This window comes from Lytechinus pictus, chromosome 4 (assembly GCF_037042905.1).
Source record: "Lytechinus pictus isolate F3 Inbred chromosome 4, Lp3.0, whole genome shotgun sequence".
Classification (NCBI taxonomy): domain Eukaryota; kingdom Metazoa; phylum Echinodermata; class Echinoidea; order Temnopleuroida; family Toxopneustidae; genus Lytechinus; species Lytechinus pictus.
The window spans coordinates 23,482,469-23,501,951 of NC_087248.1; the positions used below are offsets into that span (position 1 = coordinate 23,482,469).

Below are 19,483 nucleotides of genomic sequence, written 5' to 3' on the forward strand. Positions count from 1 at the left end.
GACAAAATATAAATTTAAATATGATATATCAAAATATAGACAAAGAGGGATCGGACAGATTCACTACTAACAAGTTTGGGGTATAAAATCCCACAAAATGATATGGGCGTTCTTGGCAAAGTACAAAACAGCAAGAAAAAAAAACGTTTACTTTTCGTGAATCAAAGAAGAGGAAATGCAGATCAGTTACAAACAAAAAATCAATACAAATTTTCAAAAAAGAAAATAAGCCTATTTGTTCTGTATTACTGGTCTGACCAATATAGCCACCTGTTAACATTCTCCGCGACTACATTCTTTTGTTCATGCCACCAAGTCATGAACAATAGATGCCCAGACTCTCTTTCACGAGGAATCTCTAATCCGCGCTCCCTCCTGACCTATTATCTAGGAGAGTAATCAAGCACAGGATGTTCTTAGAAATCGGGACTCACGCTCGTCTTTTGATTTGACTATTCAATACTTTCAAAGGTTCCGATATTTATTTCTTTTTACATTTTCCTTTTTTGTGGGTGACCCAGGTAAAAAGAAAACAATTAGCCCCCCCCCCCTACATAAAAATCCGGCATCCACCAAAGGTCTCCCCGGCTCGTAGCACTATCCGTAGTAAAAAAAGAATAATTTATTCAGATAACATGATGTACAATAAAGGCCTGGTCACACCGCCCAAGCGTTGTTGGAGCGGAGAGAAAAAAATCCTCACCGCTCGCTACTGTTCTCCATTTTCAATTTTTTTTTTTTCGATTCACCAATTTTGTGAGCGAAATTCGACCCTCTCTCCCTACCGCTCCACGACCGCTCCAGCAACGCTCGGGCGGTGTGACCAGGCCTTAAGAAATTTAATATTAAACCCGTTATCGTCATCATTTTCATTTCTACTCTCTAAAGTCGTTTTAAAATCTCCTTGATAGTGAAGTCAATGCAGCAACTAACAGGTCGGTCTGTATGATGATTGTAGTGCGCAGACGAGAGGTGGAAATGACAGCCTTCTTTACTCATATATTCATAGCGAGAACAATTTTTTGAGAATGCTCAAAACAAAGTATAAGACCTTTCCCCCGCCACCCCCCCCCCCCTCCCCAACAAAAAAAAATATTCCACAAATCGTGCACATTTGCAGGCAGAAAAAAGACTTGACACAAGAATACTACCATACCGGCCTGCAAAAGACCCGATCGATAGCTCATGAATATTCATGTGACAATAGCGAATGGGCGAGTAGTGTTGGGTGCGGAACATCGTACCGCTCTGTCATTGGTCAATTCCGAGCTGAATGCCCTCGCACATTTGCCTTTGCTCTGCCCATAGAAGTACGTGTATTGCTACACACAACCGTTATATCACAGGTGTCTATAGGGGAAATCTTGATTCAGATCGCGGCAATATCCGAAATCAACTCTTCAAAATAATGATGCAAAAATACAATTTTACTCAAAAAATGTCTATGTAAACCACTATTTTTTATATGATAAAATGAATTGTGAATTCCTTGCCAGTATAACAACATAAAAAACACAGAACATGGTGTTGATTTTCTGGCTGTAAAATTGGTTAAACCAAAAAAAGTTACTTGGGCACGTATACGTGCCAATGGCATTAGAGGCCTAAGGGCACAAATAGCTGCCAATGGCTCTTAAAGAGTTAAACCAAGGTAGTGTTCTGGTTGAATACATTTATATTTTCTTTGTTTGATGTTCAGTAGTCTGTTTTGGTTGTTACCAACGAACGTAGAGGGCAGCAACACACGACCAGTGTTGCTTTTAGGAAGGTCCACTCCGCTCAGATTTTGTGACCACTTAAGCCCCGCCCCTCACTCAGCGCACTTTTTTGGTAGATTGTAGAGTTGATTTTTTTCGTTTGTTCAATTTTACTATTTTTTATGGATACTGAAAACTCCACGAAATAATGTAAATATTCTTTAATAACTGTTCATTTATTTTTTGAAAAAAGTAAGACAAAACGTAATCATGATTCTTGTAGTTTGCACATCAATAAAATACATAGTCTGATGACATTGAATTACCTCTTTTCTGCTTAATTTCGCTGCCCCTACAAAGCTACACCAGCCAACACGAGAGCCAATACCTTGATCTTCTGGCATAGCCGCGCCGAATCTTCCGGAACACATCGGTGCGCGTACTGCGCAAATGCAATGCTGGCCGCACTAGCAGGACTGGCAGGATATCTAGACGCTACTCGACTTAGCCAGATATGGACTTGAACGATATGGACTTTATAATCTGTCATTGATGTGGCACTAACTGCCAGTTGCAACGATAAATGATCAAGGTTAGGATCCGAATTTTCCCTTACAGTGTAGATCGGAGTCTGAAAGTATAAAAGAATTAATCGATATCCACGAATCTGACCCAACTTTTTTGCAAGACATCACTCATCAGGCAGAGCTCGAATACGGCCACCAGTCAAGCTCAAGCCCAGGTAAAACCTAGTCTAAAGTTATAGACCTAATTAACAGACCAAAATTATCTGGTCCAGTATCGAGCCATATACGGTATGTTTTGACGGGCCTTGACTTGTGAACTATCAAGAGACGAAGGTATATGTCACAGCTACTTTTTTCATTCCATAATTTCATCCTAATTTGTGCAATTAGCATGCACAGATACCAGCCAACCGTATCCTACCTCCGCATCGACCGGCCGGCCGGGGCGCTGGCGCGGTCAGCCATGGCGCTTGCACTCAAGCGATGGCACTGTTGCTGGATTGTGTAGGCGCATTAATGTGGTGCAGCGAAACATAGATGAAGAATGTTCAACCTCACGTATATTTGTTATCATGTTGATATGCGAAAGTCATGAAATTGTTTTCACCACCACGTAATATTTTAGGAAAAATACAGAAATAAATATTGAATATTTTTATGCGTGATATTTGCTGTAAAAGTCTATCAAGTAAAAATGTTGAAAATGAGGAAATAAAAAAAAATCAACTCTACAATTTACTAAAAAAGTGCGCTGAGTGAGGGGCGGAGCTTAATAGCGGTCACAAAATGAGCTTGACTAAATCGGGGTGAAATTAGCAGATTGGTTTATTTGATGGCATAATCAATCCTGTTTACTGAAGAATTAAAAAAAAAAAGACAATAATCTGGTAATATTTTTAATTTTGAAATGTGGTACATTTTTTGTCAATTGTTTTTATATTTTTCTGTTTCTATTATTGGGATTTAGTCTTGTCATAATCTGTTATTTTACCTCTATTTTGTTATTAATCTCTGAATGTATCGCGTCGGTTCATGGTTACGTTGGCATGCCTACCAAATTGTGCGCGCACTTCATTTGTATGCGCGTATCGAGTGGACCTTCCTAAAAGCAACACTGTCGTGTGTTGCTGCCCTCTACGTTCGTTGGTTGTTACTATTAATTTTCATCTACATGTATGGCAGTGAGTCCAAACTTCGCGCGTGTCCATACTTCGCGCATAGTCATTATCTAAAAAACTAACCAGTATCCTTAAAATCTGACATCATCAACGTGAAAAGCGACCTAAAATTACCCTTTGGTGTAAGTTTCTTTAGGATGAGTTAAGTATTCATGAAAATATTGGCAAAAGATCGGCAAATTTGTCACCGTTAGCGCCCGTTTTGAAGAAATCTGATATTCTCAACAAGCATCACGTTATCACCATTTTGCAAGCAGAAATCATCAAAAATGTGAGTTAAATGTGGTACTAACCGATTCAATAGCATTTTGCCGTCAATCTGATATAAATATTTCACTTTTTGAGCTTGAGTTTTTGTTTAAATCTCCACAAAAACTTTGGTCCGCGAAGTTAGGTCACACTTTTTCAGAACAGTTTTCCAGCACAGCGCGCATTCGCCGATCGCAATAGAATTTTGAGATCGCGATACCGGCGAAACCCCTTGACCTACTTTACATTTCCGTCCATGATTTTATAGTTTACAATCTTGCCGTCAATGTGGTAACTATTTTAAAAATTGGTTTTGTATATATTATGAATATTTTGTGAACAAATTTAAGCCTGATGAATATTTTTGAAAAGTCCGCGAAGTTTGGACACCCCATCATACAATTATGTTGTAATTTTTGTAAACATGTTCAGTTCGGTCCTTGGACTTCTGTATCATGTATCTACATGTATGTTTTAAACCCAATAAATGAAATTAATTAATAAAAAATAAACAAATTGCACTATATCATCTTAGATCTAGCCATGGTACAGTTGCATAAACTGAACTTTGTGAAACCGTGAAATCAAAGCTGAAAAACAATCACTCTGAAGATCTCCAACAGAGATAAGCACATGTGGGACAGTGTATTATTATTGCTTGAAAAAAAGACCTGGAAATTCGATGGCATTCAATGCTTATATTGGAAATTTCTCAGCATAAAGACAACATCTCCCACAATCCTTTGGCAAACGCCAGTATGAGTTATTTGTATTTACATGTACCAATAACTCATTTTAGAATCGTTATCACTGGAATTTATTTTTAAATGGTCTCCTTATCATCATCGATTTAAAAAATCTAACAATAAAAGTCCTCATTTTTATCAAAGCACTGAAAGACATATTGGTTTAGCAAATAAAATCTGATTTAACTGACCTTTCCATCCGTGACCTTTGCCCCCAGGTCGTTGTACTGTTTCTTAAGTTTGTTCAGTCGTTCTGTGAGCTGTAGCTGAGCTTCTCCCCGCTCCCTCTCCACCAAGGCTCGTCCTGTTTTGATCACGTACTCCACCTCCGGTTTCACCTCGCTCATCGTCTTGTAGAAACCCTGTGAATAGCCCCAAAAATACTTGATTTGAATTTCATTCTCATACATGTATTTCACAAAATAAAATAACAAAATACTAACAATACAAAACAAAGCATTTGAATGTAATAGTATAGAATACAGTGAGGTCAATTAAGTCAATAAAGCAAATAATGACAGCGGATTATTAACAATGACAATAAATGAGTGTGAAATAAGAAGGAACCTGCATAGATAGCAGAGTTTGTAAAGTCTACAGGTTTCTTTAAAATATTTAAAGGCGGAGTGAACTGTGTGTGGTCTCTCATTGACTGTTATAGTCTTAAAATATAGGTTTTCAGATATCTACTAATACTACAGAGAATGAATTGACCTATAATTGTATTTGTATAGAGAAACAAAAATGATTTGAGAGAAAAAGTAGTTGTTTTGCTACTTGGTTACATAATTATTGCGGTATAAGTGTATTGAGTAGTTAATTAACATGTTATATCATTCAAGTGGGTCTATATTACTAGACTACACTAGCATTATGGGTCAGGAAATGTGCCCAGGATGAGTAGTTGAGGACTCAAGAGGGCGTTATTGGTTCGTTTCTGCTTTAAGAAATCAGCAATCAAGGAGATTGGACCCAAAAAGATCTGATTACATTGCAAGAGCCAAAGATACATTTTTTCCTGGTACATGTACATGTATATCTTTTATGTGTAATATGATAATCGATTGGACGTAATATTCTGCTTACGATGTATCATTATGAATATCGCACTCTGCCTATGTTTACATGTACACTGGATATTTCAGACTTCGGACTGTTTTTCCAATATTCTTGATTGAATAAATACCATTATCCGCACCCGATTACAACAAGTCTCTTATACACCACTATCAACCTGCACGCACACTGCGATCATCCCAATCTAGTCTCTTGCAAATCCCACTATCTAAAAAATCCTGAGGCGATCGAGCCTTTGCTCATGCCGGACCAGCCCTGTGGAATTCACTACCACAGGAGCTGAAGAACTCAAACTCTGCAACATCTTTTAAGGGCAACCTAAAATTTCATTTGTTCACCAGCAGGTACTAGGTTTTTCTCTTAGTTCTCTTTACTTTTATGTTTCGCTCTCCTAAAGCGCCTTGAGCATTTAATCAAAATGGAAAAGACGCTATATAAATCCTATGTATTATTATTATTATTATTATACCACCATACCAGAAATTGTGGGGCATAGAATGAGAGGAAAAGTAGAGAAATAATCATAAGTGAGAAAGGGGGTAAAATAAGAAAGGAGATAGAGAAAAATGATAAACTAAGGCAGTATGAGACATAAAGCAATAAATGTTCAGCCGGGCCCCATTTCAGGAAGACTATACCATTACTTTGCCATTACTGTAAACCTTGATTTTGATTGGCTGTTGAGCCATGTTCCAGGACCTCGTTTCATAAAAACCAACACTTGTGGTATTAAACTTTGTAATTATTGTACCTACCATCGAAAGCATGATTTAAAAATGCTTAACTTGATTGATTGGGAAACAATGTTACTATGGTAAACTTTCAGAAAAAAGTACTTGTATAAAATGTCCGACAAGTCCTCTTTATAATTACACCTATGTATTACTACCAAAAGATTTGAACCCAGGACTCACCATACAAGCATCAAGCTGGGTCTGGATCACCTCTGGTTCCCCATTGCGCAGTTCCAGGACTCCAATACCCTCCATGACTGAGTCCAAGATCTCCTTGACGTGGGCCATCTTGGGCTCAAAGTCGGCCGGCTTCTGGAACCTACGGAACTTGCTGTGGACGTCGTCCAGGTTTTTCTGCAGAAGGAGAAGAGACGTCAAGAAAATCTTTGCCATCAACAGAATATTACTGTGTGAAATATCCATTTTACACCTTTTAAGTAATGAATCCTTACCCTACTTATAATAATAATTTCCACCACTTAGTATTCAATGCCTTATACAATGTTTCAAAATGTTCCATGCTCAGGCATGCACAGACATCCTTCCTACTAGTTGGGTACCCATTTAATACAACTCTGTGCCTGTAACTTTGCCTCTTTCTGCATCAGGAGGAGAAAGAACTTCCAACAGGGTAGTGAATGGGTACCCGGATGGAGAGAGGCAAATGTAGATAAATGACTTGCCTAAGGACATTGAGCATTACAGTGGGATAGTATAATGAAATTAAATTGAACGGAGAAGGAGGAGGAGGAAGAAGAGGAGGAGGAGGAAGGGGTGGAGAAGAAGGAGAAGAAGAAGGAGGAGGAGGAGAAGGAGAAGGAGAAGAAGAACAACAAGAACAAGAACAAGAAGAGGAGGAGGAAGAGCTGGATTTATAGAGCACTTTTTGCATGATGATGTAAAGCGCTGCTATTACTATCCCGGCTTTAGCTGCGCTGCCTATATAGGCACTCTGGCATTCAAGAAATTTCTTCCTACTGGGTACCCATTCACCTCACCTGGGTTGAGTGCAGCACAATGTAGGTTAATTTCTTGTTGAAGGAAAACATGCCATGGCTGGGAATCAAACCCACGTCCCTCGGATTGAAAGACGAGAGTCATAACCACTAGACCATGTTGCCCCCCCATAAGTCTCAGTGAAAAGTTCTTACCCTAAGAATCTCCACTTGTTGCTGTAGTCTCTGATTTGCAGATGAAGCGGTTTGTTCCATCAGGGCTCGCGCCCTCGTGTTGATATTAATGAATTCAGTTTCTCTCATGTCCAGTTCAACCTTCCATTGCTGTCAGGAAAGAAAACAATATCTTCAATTCTCTTCTACAAGTACCATCGCTTAGATAGATAATCCCTAGTGCGCTAGTGCCCTTTGGTAAGGCATTAATCCTCATTACCAGGTCCTTCGGAGAGGACCTTAAGCCGTCGGTCCTCTGGTTGCTTGCTTACAAGCATTCATGCTTTCTTAGCAATCAGGTAAAAATCCCCACCAATCACCAATAGTTAAAGAATATTTTTCTCCCTAATCAATATAGTGCCAATTTTTACTTCGTTTTTACAGAACAGCATTTGATTGACCAAGTGAGTTAGATCATACATGTACAATTAAAGAAGGCCGTGATTTATTTGTAATTAAGAAGTTACTTGTGTTTTTTGTACTCCTAACTACAACTTATTGTACATGTGTCAATCAGGAATTCTGACAATAGAATGCCACTATTTGAAAAAACATACTTCAGCAATTTTCATAAAAATCATTACCTATTCGACAACATAAAAACTTAAAACAAATGCAATGTGCACTATGCAATACAGAAAGAATGGTCATCCTTACCTCATACTCATCAGGCAGATCGATGGCTGATAGTCTAGCGGTCAGACGAGCATTGAGGGTACGGTCAGCTGAAGATATCCAATTCTGAAGGGTCAGCATGTCCTTCTCAAGCCGCTGAAGAAGCTGGACATTGTTTTCTAGTTTCTCTTGTCTTGTCTTGGCCTGGGGTGGGCAAAGGATAAGAGAATGAAAGTGAAAAATGTGTTTCATTAATTAGGATTGAAATGATGGTTTGTTTGACTTTTCTAGAGACAAGATGGCAGTCAGAGTCAAACACACGTTTTATCAATAAGCAATGGGATGATGTAATATAATCAAAGCAGAATTATTCTCTTTTTATTAGCATCATCAATATGATTGTCAGCATCATCATTACAATAATCGTTGATGTCATAATCACCACCATCATCGTTGCTACTATCATCAACATTGTAATCACCATCATGATCACAATCACCATCGCCATCATCATCACCATCATCATCATCACCATCATCATCATCATCACCATCATCATCATCACCATCATCATCATCATCACCATCATCATCATCATCATCATCATCATCACCATCATTATCACCATCAACATCACCATCAACATCACCATCATCATCATCCTCATCATCATCACCATCATCATCATCATCATCACCACCATCATTATCACCATCAAGAATATTCATCTTACCTGCTGAGAGATTTCTTCAGTCCTTTCTTTGAACTGCTTGACTTCTCTTTCGATGGTGACAGTCATTATGCCCTGGGCAATCAGGTTATCAGCAAGCTCTGTGATGAGGTCTTTGTTGTCTCCAACATGCTTCATAACGGTGGATTCCAGAGCCTGAAAGAATAGAAAAGATTTGTTTGTGATCATCATTAAATTATCATCAGTCAGACAGGTAATTGTTATTTGTAGTATTTTCCCTAATACCCATCAACCAAAAAATTACTTTTTTTCTTTCCAGGGCTCTTTTTGGAGAAACTTAAAAATTTTCCAGGGCTACTTTTTCATTTTCCAGGGCTCTTTTACCACTTTCCAGGGCTACAATTTCTGGAGCTATTTCGCGGCTTTTTTGCGTTTGTGTGTGTGTGAGGGTGTGTATGGGTGTGTGTGTGTGTGTGTGTGTGTGTGTGTGTGTGTGTGTGCCACATTGAAGGGATGCTGGTCAGCAGTGCAGGGCTGCTCTGCTGCAGGCTCTGCTTTAACAAGATGTACTGATTTATTCTAATAATTCTAGTGAATTTTGTCTACTACTCTACTGTCTCTTCTTCCAGTATAATTTAACATCAGTTACATTTTCATTATTTACAAACAAAATTGAGGGGGAGATGTGATAGTATCATTAGTATGACATATTTCCTTGTCTCCCCCTCAATTTACACACTACACACTGTAGGCTTGGGCGGTTCTAGTCTTGGCGAGAGTCGACTCCGATTCTTGCCCCAGGCGTCGGTTCCAGAGAGAGTCGACTCCCAGCGCCGATAATGAGCTTTGAGACAACGCCTCAATTATGCCCCTACACTAGATACCTTTATCTCGGTGTACGCTTGTTTCGGTTCTTCTCCCAACTCCCTGGTCATTTCCCCAGTCATCACAAGATCCAACTCACTGCATTGCAAACATAAACCACACACACAAAGATCAACTCACTGCAAAGATAACACACACAGCACATGTTTCACCGTGGTTTGACCTTCGCATTGTTTCTTCAAAGTGATTGTTTATGATTTTAGTGTTGTGATGATAGATTGATTTTGGTGCTTGAACGATATCTGAGTTGATTCATGGACCTAATACGGACCTATTAAGATTAAATCATGGAGGTAGAACCTCCATGATTTAATCCAAGTTTGAATGTTTGATACTTGGTTGACGTGCATGAGCTTTGCGTGTTTACTAATTAGTGTTTTAGCCCATTATTTGTCAAATTAATCTAGAAAGTTCTGTATTCGTGTCTTAAGACAATGTAAAAGAAAAAGAAAGTTCTGAATTTGTACAATTCTGAGGTAATTTATTTTATCATACAATATACCTGCAAGTGTTATGAAGTTGAACAAATATCCTTCGTACATATTTGACTGAAAGTTATTTAAATGACACATTAAAAAAAAGACTTAAAATTATTCATACAAAATAATGATATATGTCATGAAGGTCATTGAATTGTTAAGCGTTCGTATCAGTTTCACAGATTCATGACAAAAAGGCCTACCAGAACCAAAACTGGCAATTTCGACCCAATTCCTCCACACAGTGAGAGAGGCCATGTGGCAGCCAAACCAAGACAGAATGAAAAGGGCGGCAACTCCCTTCCAAACATGTGCTTCTCAAGATTGTGCAATACATGACGGAGACAAAGAAAGTTGTGTAAACAAATTGTGGAGGGTTCGATGTCCCTGAATTAAGGGACTAGTCTACGTTTTCAGTCACTTAAGAAAATGGCGAACTGGCCAAAGGTGAAATACATCATTGAAAAAAAAAATGAATGTTTGGATTAAAATAACTAAGATTAAATGAAATATGACTGAAAAATATCCATAGTTGAATCTCTACTTTTATTACTGACAGAACAATAACATAATTTTTTTTATTAACTTCTCGCCAATATTCCAATAGGCAAGACTCCCATTTAAGACTAGCAAGCCAACGTTATCAATGGGATTTTGGAATGAAAGAAAAAAAAATCAAAGCGTGATTTTTTTATAAGGGATAGACGAGACTCTTGTTTTGAACAGAGATATACAAATATTTAAAAACAAACAAGAGGTGATAAACACTTCATTAAAATTATAATGAAATTCGTAGTGAATTACTTGTAAAAGGAGAAATTAACAAGAATAATAGGGAAATAAAGTTTGGAAAAAAAGAAGGAATGAGGAAAGACAAGCTTTGGGGGGAAGGATCAAGATAGGTGGCTGCAGCTCGACGCTAGAGAGTGTACATAAATGGGAGGGGGGGGAGCAATCATCTATCCAGTCGCCCAAAATCTTACACCTTCACCAAACTTCTCACACAATCCACACACAAATCCCAGTACACTAACTTTCATGATACAAATCACAAGTGTCGCTGAACACAACGCACGTGGTCTCGACTGGCATTTTACAGTCACACACACAGAAATACACACTACACACAATGCACACGATGCATCCCCATACCACATGCAGTCATGCACACTGAGCCTAATGTACACGGTATAAATACTGCAGGCTCCAAGCAGAGAAACGTTCTGCTCGAAGTATACACTCTTCAGCTAGCTAGCTCCAAATTCTACATTTATTTTAATATCTCAGTGCTTGGATTCGGCGCTGAGAGTCGACGCTGGGGCCGATTTTCGTCCATGAATGAGAGAGCATGGCAAAGACTCGAGTCCTTTTATCTCAGAACCGCCGCCGCTTGGTACTCGAGTCTCCAGAGATCAGGGTCGACTCCCCGACTCTGGCATTGAGAATCGGGTAGACTCGATTACCCAGCGCTGGCTCCCAATGTTGACGGGGGCGATTATGAGTTTTGCAGTCGCCCTCGTGTGAATGTTTTTAGCCCTTTTCCGGGGCTCTTTTTGGACTTTTCGGGGCGAATTCGCCCGCCGCCCCCGTGTAATTTTTTGGTTGATACCCATACTTTTTTATTAAAGAACATTAGGGTTTTGATGACTACTACTATTTAGGCCCACCTCAAAGATGTTCATGAATGAGATAAACAACTCCCAAATAGTATTCCTAAACTACTCATCACAGAAGTCATCCATCATCATAATGATCACATTTACTAATGATATCGTCAATCTACATGTAACTATCAACATCAGCAGCAGCAGCATCACTGACATCATTATCATTACTGCAATCTCCACCATCATCATCACTATCATTATCATCAACATCATTGTCACCATCATCATCATCCGCATCATCGTCAACATTTTTATTGTCATCATCATCATTATCATCATCATCATCACCCTCATCATCAGCATAATCATCACCACCACCATAGCTACCACCACCATCACCATCGTCATCATCATCACCATCATCATCATCACCATCATCATCACTACCACCACCATCATCATCATCATCGTCACCACCATCATCTCCATCTTCAGCGTACTCATCACTACAGTTCCTTTACTCACATCAATCTCCTCCGATATCTCCTCTGCATCCAGACTGCTGGACGGGTTCCCAAGTTTCTTTTCAAAGCCGTCCATCCAGATCACTTCCTCCGTCAGCATCTGCTTCAGTTTCTTCCAACTCCCGGAGGCATCGGACAGGATACTGTGCTTTGTAGCCACCTGGGATTTCATCACCGTCCACCTGTCGACCGAGGACATGACCTCTGAACTTTGGTTGATTTTTTCAGCGACCTCCTGAAGGTCGGTGACGACCTTCTCTTTGAGTTGAAGCTCCTCCAAGGCACTCTAGAGAAAGAAACATGGTGAAGACTCATAAGACTCATGATGGTACATAGGCCTTGACAGAACGGTTAGATGATATATGCTACGGCGACAATTGCTCCGCATTAAATTCCACACACTAATCAAATGACCAACTTCAACCCTGGGTTTAACACTATACCCTACCCTACCCTAAACCTAACATAAACCCTATTGCAATTTTAACCCTAACCCCACATCTTAGACGAAATTAAGCCCGGAGCAATTATCGCAGGAGCAAATGTTGGGTCTTTGATAGAACGGGGCAAGGGGGTCAAAATATTCAAGGATAACTAAAGAACACACCTGAATTATGACTGCATTGGTTAGAACATGGTTAAAGGACTCCCTCTACCACACATCAATCAATGAGTTAAAGCATTTTAGTGACAAAGGACATTTGACTGGGGTGGAAGTAGAACACGTGAAGCTCTGATTACAAGGCAAGTGTCTTCTTCTGTATTACATGTCAGCAAACTTGTTGGTCCTTGTAAAGACACAGGAACTGAATTTGTGGTCATGGACTAGAGCCATCTTTCATAAATATTGAAGTATGGGATCCAAAAAGACATCAGTCTGGTTACAGATCAGATCACTGGTCTTAGCACTGGTCAATTTGGTGAGACCACTTCACCAGGAAGCTTTGAAATTTCAAGTCTCTTTGTAACAAAGTCACTGAATACATGGCTAAAAATAACAGCATTAAAAACATCCCTTTCTCAACTTTAATTGTAGAAGAGCCACCTAAAATTCATTCAACAAACAATAAAGATAAGGAAAATGCCTTGTTAAATCCATCAACTTACGGAATATTTCTTAAGCTGTGTTTGGATCTCGGCTGGATCCTGGATGGAGAGCTTCTTGCTGGGACCGAGGTCCGCTTCACAACGATCTAAACAGCCTGTCAACTCTTGCATGTAAGCTAGCGAGGGAAAAAAGTATAGAAAAAGTCCCATAAAATACAATATTGTCATCATCAATCCAGTTTTAAATCCAGATTTTTCACCGTGAACGGGCGTGGCCTGATTCACCTCACACTCGCAGCAATCCCTCCTGTCCCCTCCCTCCACTTTGCAAGATTCGGTGCATCCTCCATCTTACCCCCAACCCTTCTACTCTCCTCCACGACTTCTCTTCCATGTCTTCTTTGAAAAAAAAAAAAATGAAAATCCATAATTTATTGTTCGAAATAGACATGAAATGAAATACTCCGAAAATTTGCTTTGCCCAATTGATCGTGGGCCCGCGGCAGCCGCTGTGCAGCGCCAGATCGACGAGGCTCTATCCCTTTAATCGTTGAACGCCAAACAGGGTAGCAGCAACTCCCATCTTTTAACGTCTTTTGGTCTGACGCGGCCGGGGTTTGAACCCCCGACCTCCCGGTTGTGAGACGGACGCTCTACCAACTGAGCCAACACACCGGTTTTTTTGTCCATCCCCTCCTCCTCCTCAAACAAGCAATTTAGAGTTTACAATCTTATTCATCATCAAAGGGCAAGTCCATCAAACAAACAAAAAAGTTGATTTCAATGAAAAGAAGTGAGAAAACATACACAGCAAATTTTATTGAAATTAGATGAGAAATAAAAAAAGATGGCATTTTACATACTATTTTAGAAAACTTCCAGCATTTTGATCAACTGATATTTTGCTGTTTATTCAAATCTATAACTTTGTTAGGGTGGACTTGCCTTTTGAATATAATTTTTTTGGGGGGGTATATTGAGTAATCTAAATCCAAATTTACAATATTTGGGAGTAGTATTTGTCATTTTCTGTAGCTCTTTGTCTCTATCTCTCTCCCTTCCTCCTTCCTTCCTTCTCTATTTTCTTTCTCATAATATTCAGTATTTAGGTAATAAAAATTGCCTGTTTATGTAGCTTGTCTCTCCTCTCCCCACTGCTCCCTTCCCAAGCCCCCCCCCCCCCCGCCTCCCTCCCTCCCTAATTCTCTTCCTGTCTCATTTTGTTGGACCAGCAAATCAGAATGCAGAAACACACTCACCTTTCAGAGTTTGACATCTTTGGTATGCTTCAGTGAGGTTCGTCCGATGCTCCGCGGCGAGGCCCGTGACCCGCTTCCATCTCTGGTGGAGGTCATCGAGCTCTCCTCGGGTGCGGGACGAGAAGGCCGGGTCACCGTCCCGAATCAGTCGCTCTCCCGTCTCAAGGATGTTATCCATGTTGGACTGCAAGGTTTTGATATCATCTTCAAGGCACTGGGAAATGAAAGACATTGGTGTACATTACTAAGGTCTCATCAAATATATCATGAACATCACTAGAAAAAAAATCATTTGAGCCAATCACAGCTCACCATTTAGCATCCATTGTCTCTTTCGGTTCAATTATATATTGTTTCGCTCTAGCTTTCTGGTCATCCATGTGATTTTATTGCGACAAGTGCATGTCGAAAAGCTTCAGTATGTCCGTTTTAAGGCTATTTTACGAAAAATCACTCACTATGACATATAAGCACTACATACCTTGCTCTGATCTAGTTGGTCTTTGAGAACATCCATATCACCAAGGGCAACCTCTTCCGCTGAGAAGAACACGTCAAGGTCATCCATCCAACTGGTTAGACCGCTCACTTCATCCTAGAAGAATGAGGAAGAAAAAAAACATAATAATATTGTGGAGGCTTGTGGCCCAGTGGATTAGTCTTCGGACTTTGAAACAGAGGGTCGTGGGTTCGAATCCCAGGCATGGCGTGATTTTCTTCAGCAAAAAATTGATCCACACTGTGCTGCACTCAACCCAGGTGAGATGAATGGGTACCAGCAGGAAGCAATTCCTCGAAAAATCTGGGAGCACCGGAAAAAATAGACTAGCTTAGCCAGGGTAATAAAGGAGCACCTTGAACACATAAGGTGGATATGAGTGCTAAATATATTGATTTTATTCAGAACTGCTAATAAAGCACTTAAGACTTGTGAATCTTTTCCTTCCCCCCCCCCCCATTTCTGGGGGGGTTAGGGTTCAGACCATTTTCATGTTTATCATTATTTTAAGATTGATGATGACATGGAATACTATGAATGGGACTTCACTTACCAACCACAGTCTTAGCTCATTGATAGACCTATCAAGTAACGCCTTTCTGTCCTCACACAGCCTGGTCACATCTTCCCAGTTTCTATTCAGTTGAGTTACGTCCTTCTGGATGTTTTCAGCTTGTTTAGAAGTCCTGGCAGCCACTACAAGCTCCTTGCCCGTCCTATTAACATAGTCGTAGCTGGAACGCTGCTCACCGATGGTTGTTTCAACCTCCTGTATGGATAAAGTGAAGGTACAGAGGAGGAATTATGTAATGTAACTTATAATTTGTGTTATTTATTAATTGATATGCACATTTTATTGCCTGTACTATCAGTACGCTTAGATATTGTTTTGTAAGTAGCTATGTAAATTCACATTCTTTGAACACGTTTCATTCAGCCTCTTGCTGCAACACAACTTTCCCCAATTGCCAATAAACCATTTTTAATCAATTTTTTTACTGACCCTTTACCAAAATTATTAGACAGTTTCTAAATGGATTCACTTATGAAGAGGAATGTTGATTATACATGTAGCATAACTTTTGAGCTGTTGGCATTCACTCTGTAAACTAGGGTCAACAAACACGCATCAATACTCCATACCTTGTATCTTTGCAACTGGTCCTCCAGTTCGTCCAGATCGGAGACAAAGACCTCTTCCTCCTTCAGCGCCTCCTGGACGCTGGCCAACCACTGGGTGAGTGCCCTCAGCGCTTCAAGATACCGCGCAGGCGGGGCGCTGTTCATCGCCTCCGTCAGGAGTTTCTCCCGCTCATCGAGGCGCTCCCGGATGCTGTCCCAGAGGTGGCGGAACTCCTTGAGGTCTCGGCTGGTGGAGCGCGAGAGGGTGGAGTCGAAGGTGACCAGGGCCGCGGCGGAGGTGGACAGTCGCTCCATGTGGCTGGCGTTGATGGACAGTTCAGTCTGTTTGGCCTGGATGGATGAATGAATGTTGACAGGGTGAGAGGACACAATTAATTTCTTCAGAACAACACTCTTTATTTATCTCTGGCTAATAAAAGAAAGTTTCAGATGATGTTGTTGGGTATAACAGTGGGAAACCTGTGCAATAGATCATAAAAAACAATGATTTATCATGGTATTTATTGGTTTTATTGTTTGCCTTCTAATAACACGTCTGTTTGTGGGAATGTTCAATAGAAATGCCCCCAATCATCCCTTTTCTCCTATCAGGTAACCAAACTGATCACAAGAACAGTTATAACCTAATCCTCTGCTAGCGATTTATGACACATGCACACATTTATATCAATAATGCATAAAGAAATTTCAATTTATTTGATGCAAGATAAAAGAGCAATGAATACAAAAATGTCTTGATCAAGGGCCGTACCGAGAATCGAACCCCTGACTTTCATGGTGAAGTTGGGCGCCTTAGACCACTCAGCCACGGCATCTCGCCAGACCATGACAGAATTGGATGTGATGAAGCCATAGGCCTGGCCCACACATTTGCGTCTTTGGTCAAACAGAATGCAATGAAACAAGCTAATATGATGTAGATATGGAGACTAACACAAATGCAAATACAAATGAAAATCGACACGGCCTAACAACACTAACCCTGCACTGGTCTAGTTGCATCTTGATCCTCTGCAAATCATCGGCGACTGGTCCCAGGTCCTCGTCAAGCCACTGCTGGATGGGTTCCACGGCCTTCTGCAATCGCTTCAGCTCCGTTTCAAACTCCTGGTGGCGCACCGCCTGGTCCAGCTTGCGCTTCCGGTCCTCCAGCATCAGGTGGATGTCGTTCCAGCGATTCTGGAAACTCTTCACCGAATGCTGGATTTGCTCTGGTGAGGTGCCATCTACAGATTGAGGAAAGGTGTTTTATGTCAGAATAAGATTCAAGTTTAATGACTTTTGTAAAATACATTCCGTCCAAGCAATTGCTCGCATAGATGCAAAGATATGACACATACATGAGCCAAGTTTGAAGTTGAACCCTCAAATGGTCCATTTATTTACCACAAGAAAAATATATTCATTGATCTTCATGACCTTTAACCTCATGATCATCACCACTCCCATATACAACCATGAGCCAAGGTGAATTCTCAAATGGTCTTTTGGTTATAGTGAGAACAAGATACTTTTGGGTTATGTTATGACTTCTGTCATCTTTGACCTTTAACCTTGATACCCAGAAACTAATCAAATCATTGTCTCTTTTGTAAGCACAGTTGGACCAAGTTTGAAGTTGATCTGTCAAATGGTTCTTGAGTTGTCGCGAGAACAAGAAACAGATGGGAGAATGAACAGATGGATGGAAGGAAGGAAAGGCAGACGTACAGACAGCCGGACAAACAGTTGGATGAAAAGACAGATGGATAGATGGACGTACACCCAATCTTACATCTTACCTTCATTGGTGAGATCTATCAGCTTATCAGCAAGCTCTGATACTGTCTTCGCCCTACTTTTCCTTTCCTCCCAATCATGGTCAAGGTTCTGACATAATAAGAACAAAACAGAGGAAAAGATGCAAGAAAATTAGAAGAGAAATTGAGAAATGACATATGATTTCAGTTCATTTCAGGTCATTTCACATCGGTTTAATCATATTTGCTTCATTTACATACATTCAGATCAAATGAAATTACATGTAGTAAAGTTCAGTTAGCACTGCAGAGATCAGGGAAGCATTTCATGAACAAACTTGCTGGATGTTTTCTCTGACAGTTACCATGGTAACAGTGACTCTGAGCCAATCAAAAGCAAGAAAGGATGTCAGATAATGATAATAAGAGGGTGTTTGTATAGCACTCATTTCACCTTGTCAGGTGCTCAAGGCACTCCTTTATTACCCTGGCTAATGAATTTTGAATCTCTCAATATAATTGTATTACATCTAGTCTTATCTGGAGGTTTAAACATGACCCACTACCTTTAACCGATTGGCTTATTTGTTTGATTCATTTCTGGTTGATGTATTGATTCACTTTCGATTTTTGTACGATCATTGTTTTCATGTTATAAAATCATGAAAATCAATAAAAACTAAGATTGTTATTTTTCCATTCATTTTTAATCTCACCTCCTAAATTGTCTTGCACAGATCAAGGTCGAGAGTATCACTTGCTCAGGTAATTTTAAATCAAATTCAACTCTTAACTTACCTCATAAATTGTCTTGCACAGATCGAGGTCGGGAGTGTCCGGGGTCGGTTCATCCTCGGACATGATCTTCTGCTCGGTGTCCTCCACCCACGCCACCAGACTGCCCAGCTCCCCGTCGAACCGCTGCCTCAACTCGCTGTCCTCACTGGTCCTCTTCTTGGCCAGGCCAAGCAGGGGAGGAGTCACCGAGGAGTCGGGGGAAGGAGAGGATACATGGACGGTCTGGTGGATGGTCTTGGTGACGAGGGTTTCCGTGACGACCGCATCGTTCTGAGCATAGGTGGTGGTCATGGCGGTGGAGTTGATCTCATCGGTGATGGGCACGGCGTTGAGGCTGAAGCCACTGTCGGCAACCTGCAGAGATGTGTTACAATCATTATGAAGCTGCCTAAACGCTTTAGAAAGGCATAGGGCATGAGCAAGAGGAACAAGTCAAGCAAATAAGGGCATAAACTAGGAGTGGATGAAGGCAGAGATGACAATGAAGGATTCAGAGAAGGAGAAGAAGGAGGAGGAGGAAAAGAAGGAGGAGGTGGAGAAGATGAAGAAGGTGGAGGAGAAGGAGAAAGAGGTGGAGGAAAGGGAGGAGGTGGAGGAGAAGAAGGAAGAGGAGGTGAAGAAGAAGAAGGTGGAGGAGAGGGAGAAGAACGAGGAGGTGGAGGAGGAGGAGGTGGAGGAGAAGAAGAAGGAGAAGAATGAGGATGAGTAGGAGACAGAGAGAAAAGACAAAGAAGAGGAAGAGGGCAGAAAGGGAAATTATGAAAAGCAGAGAAAGAAGGCAGGGAAAGGGAAGAGGAAATGGAAGCGGAAGAAGGCAGCA

The 19,483-nt window shown here is 40.6% G+C and overlaps 1 protein-coding gene across 1 annotated transcript in view; it reads right to left on the bottom strand.

Moving 5' to 3' along the window:
• LOC129258797 (dystrophin-like) overlaps window positions 1–19,483 on the bottom strand; it is an 87,786-nt gene that overhangs the window by 19,596 nt on the left and 48,707 nt on the right. Inside the window, exons 15-28 of the mRNA XM_064097994.1 lie at window positions 18,664–19,017; window positions 17,908–17,995; window positions 17,108–17,352; window positions 16,127–16,456; window positions 15,537–15,752; window positions 14,966–15,079; window positions 14,485–14,698; window positions 13,286–13,401; window positions 12,180–12,464; window positions 8,726–8,878; window positions 8,035–8,196; window positions 7,360–7,488; window positions 6,389–6,562; window positions 4,589–4,759 (exon numbers count right to left, since the gene is read on the bottom strand). Of these exons, the coding sequence (XP_063954064.1) occupies window positions 4,589–4,759; window positions 6,389–6,562; window positions 7,360–7,488; window positions 8,035–8,196; window positions 8,726–8,878; window positions 12,180–12,464; window positions 13,286–13,401; window positions 14,485–14,698; window positions 14,966–15,079; window positions 15,537–15,752; window positions 16,127–16,456; window positions 17,108–17,352; window positions 17,908–17,995; window positions 18,664–19,017 (2,751 nt within the window). The remainder of the gene's footprint in view (window positions 1–4,588; window positions 4,760–6,388; window positions 6,563–7,359; window positions 7,489–8,034; window positions 8,197–8,725; window positions 8,879–12,179; window positions 12,465–13,285; window positions 13,402–14,484; window positions 14,699–14,965; window positions 15,080–15,536; window positions 15,753–16,126; window positions 16,457–17,107; window positions 17,353–17,907; window positions 17,996–18,663; window positions 19,018–19,483) is intronic.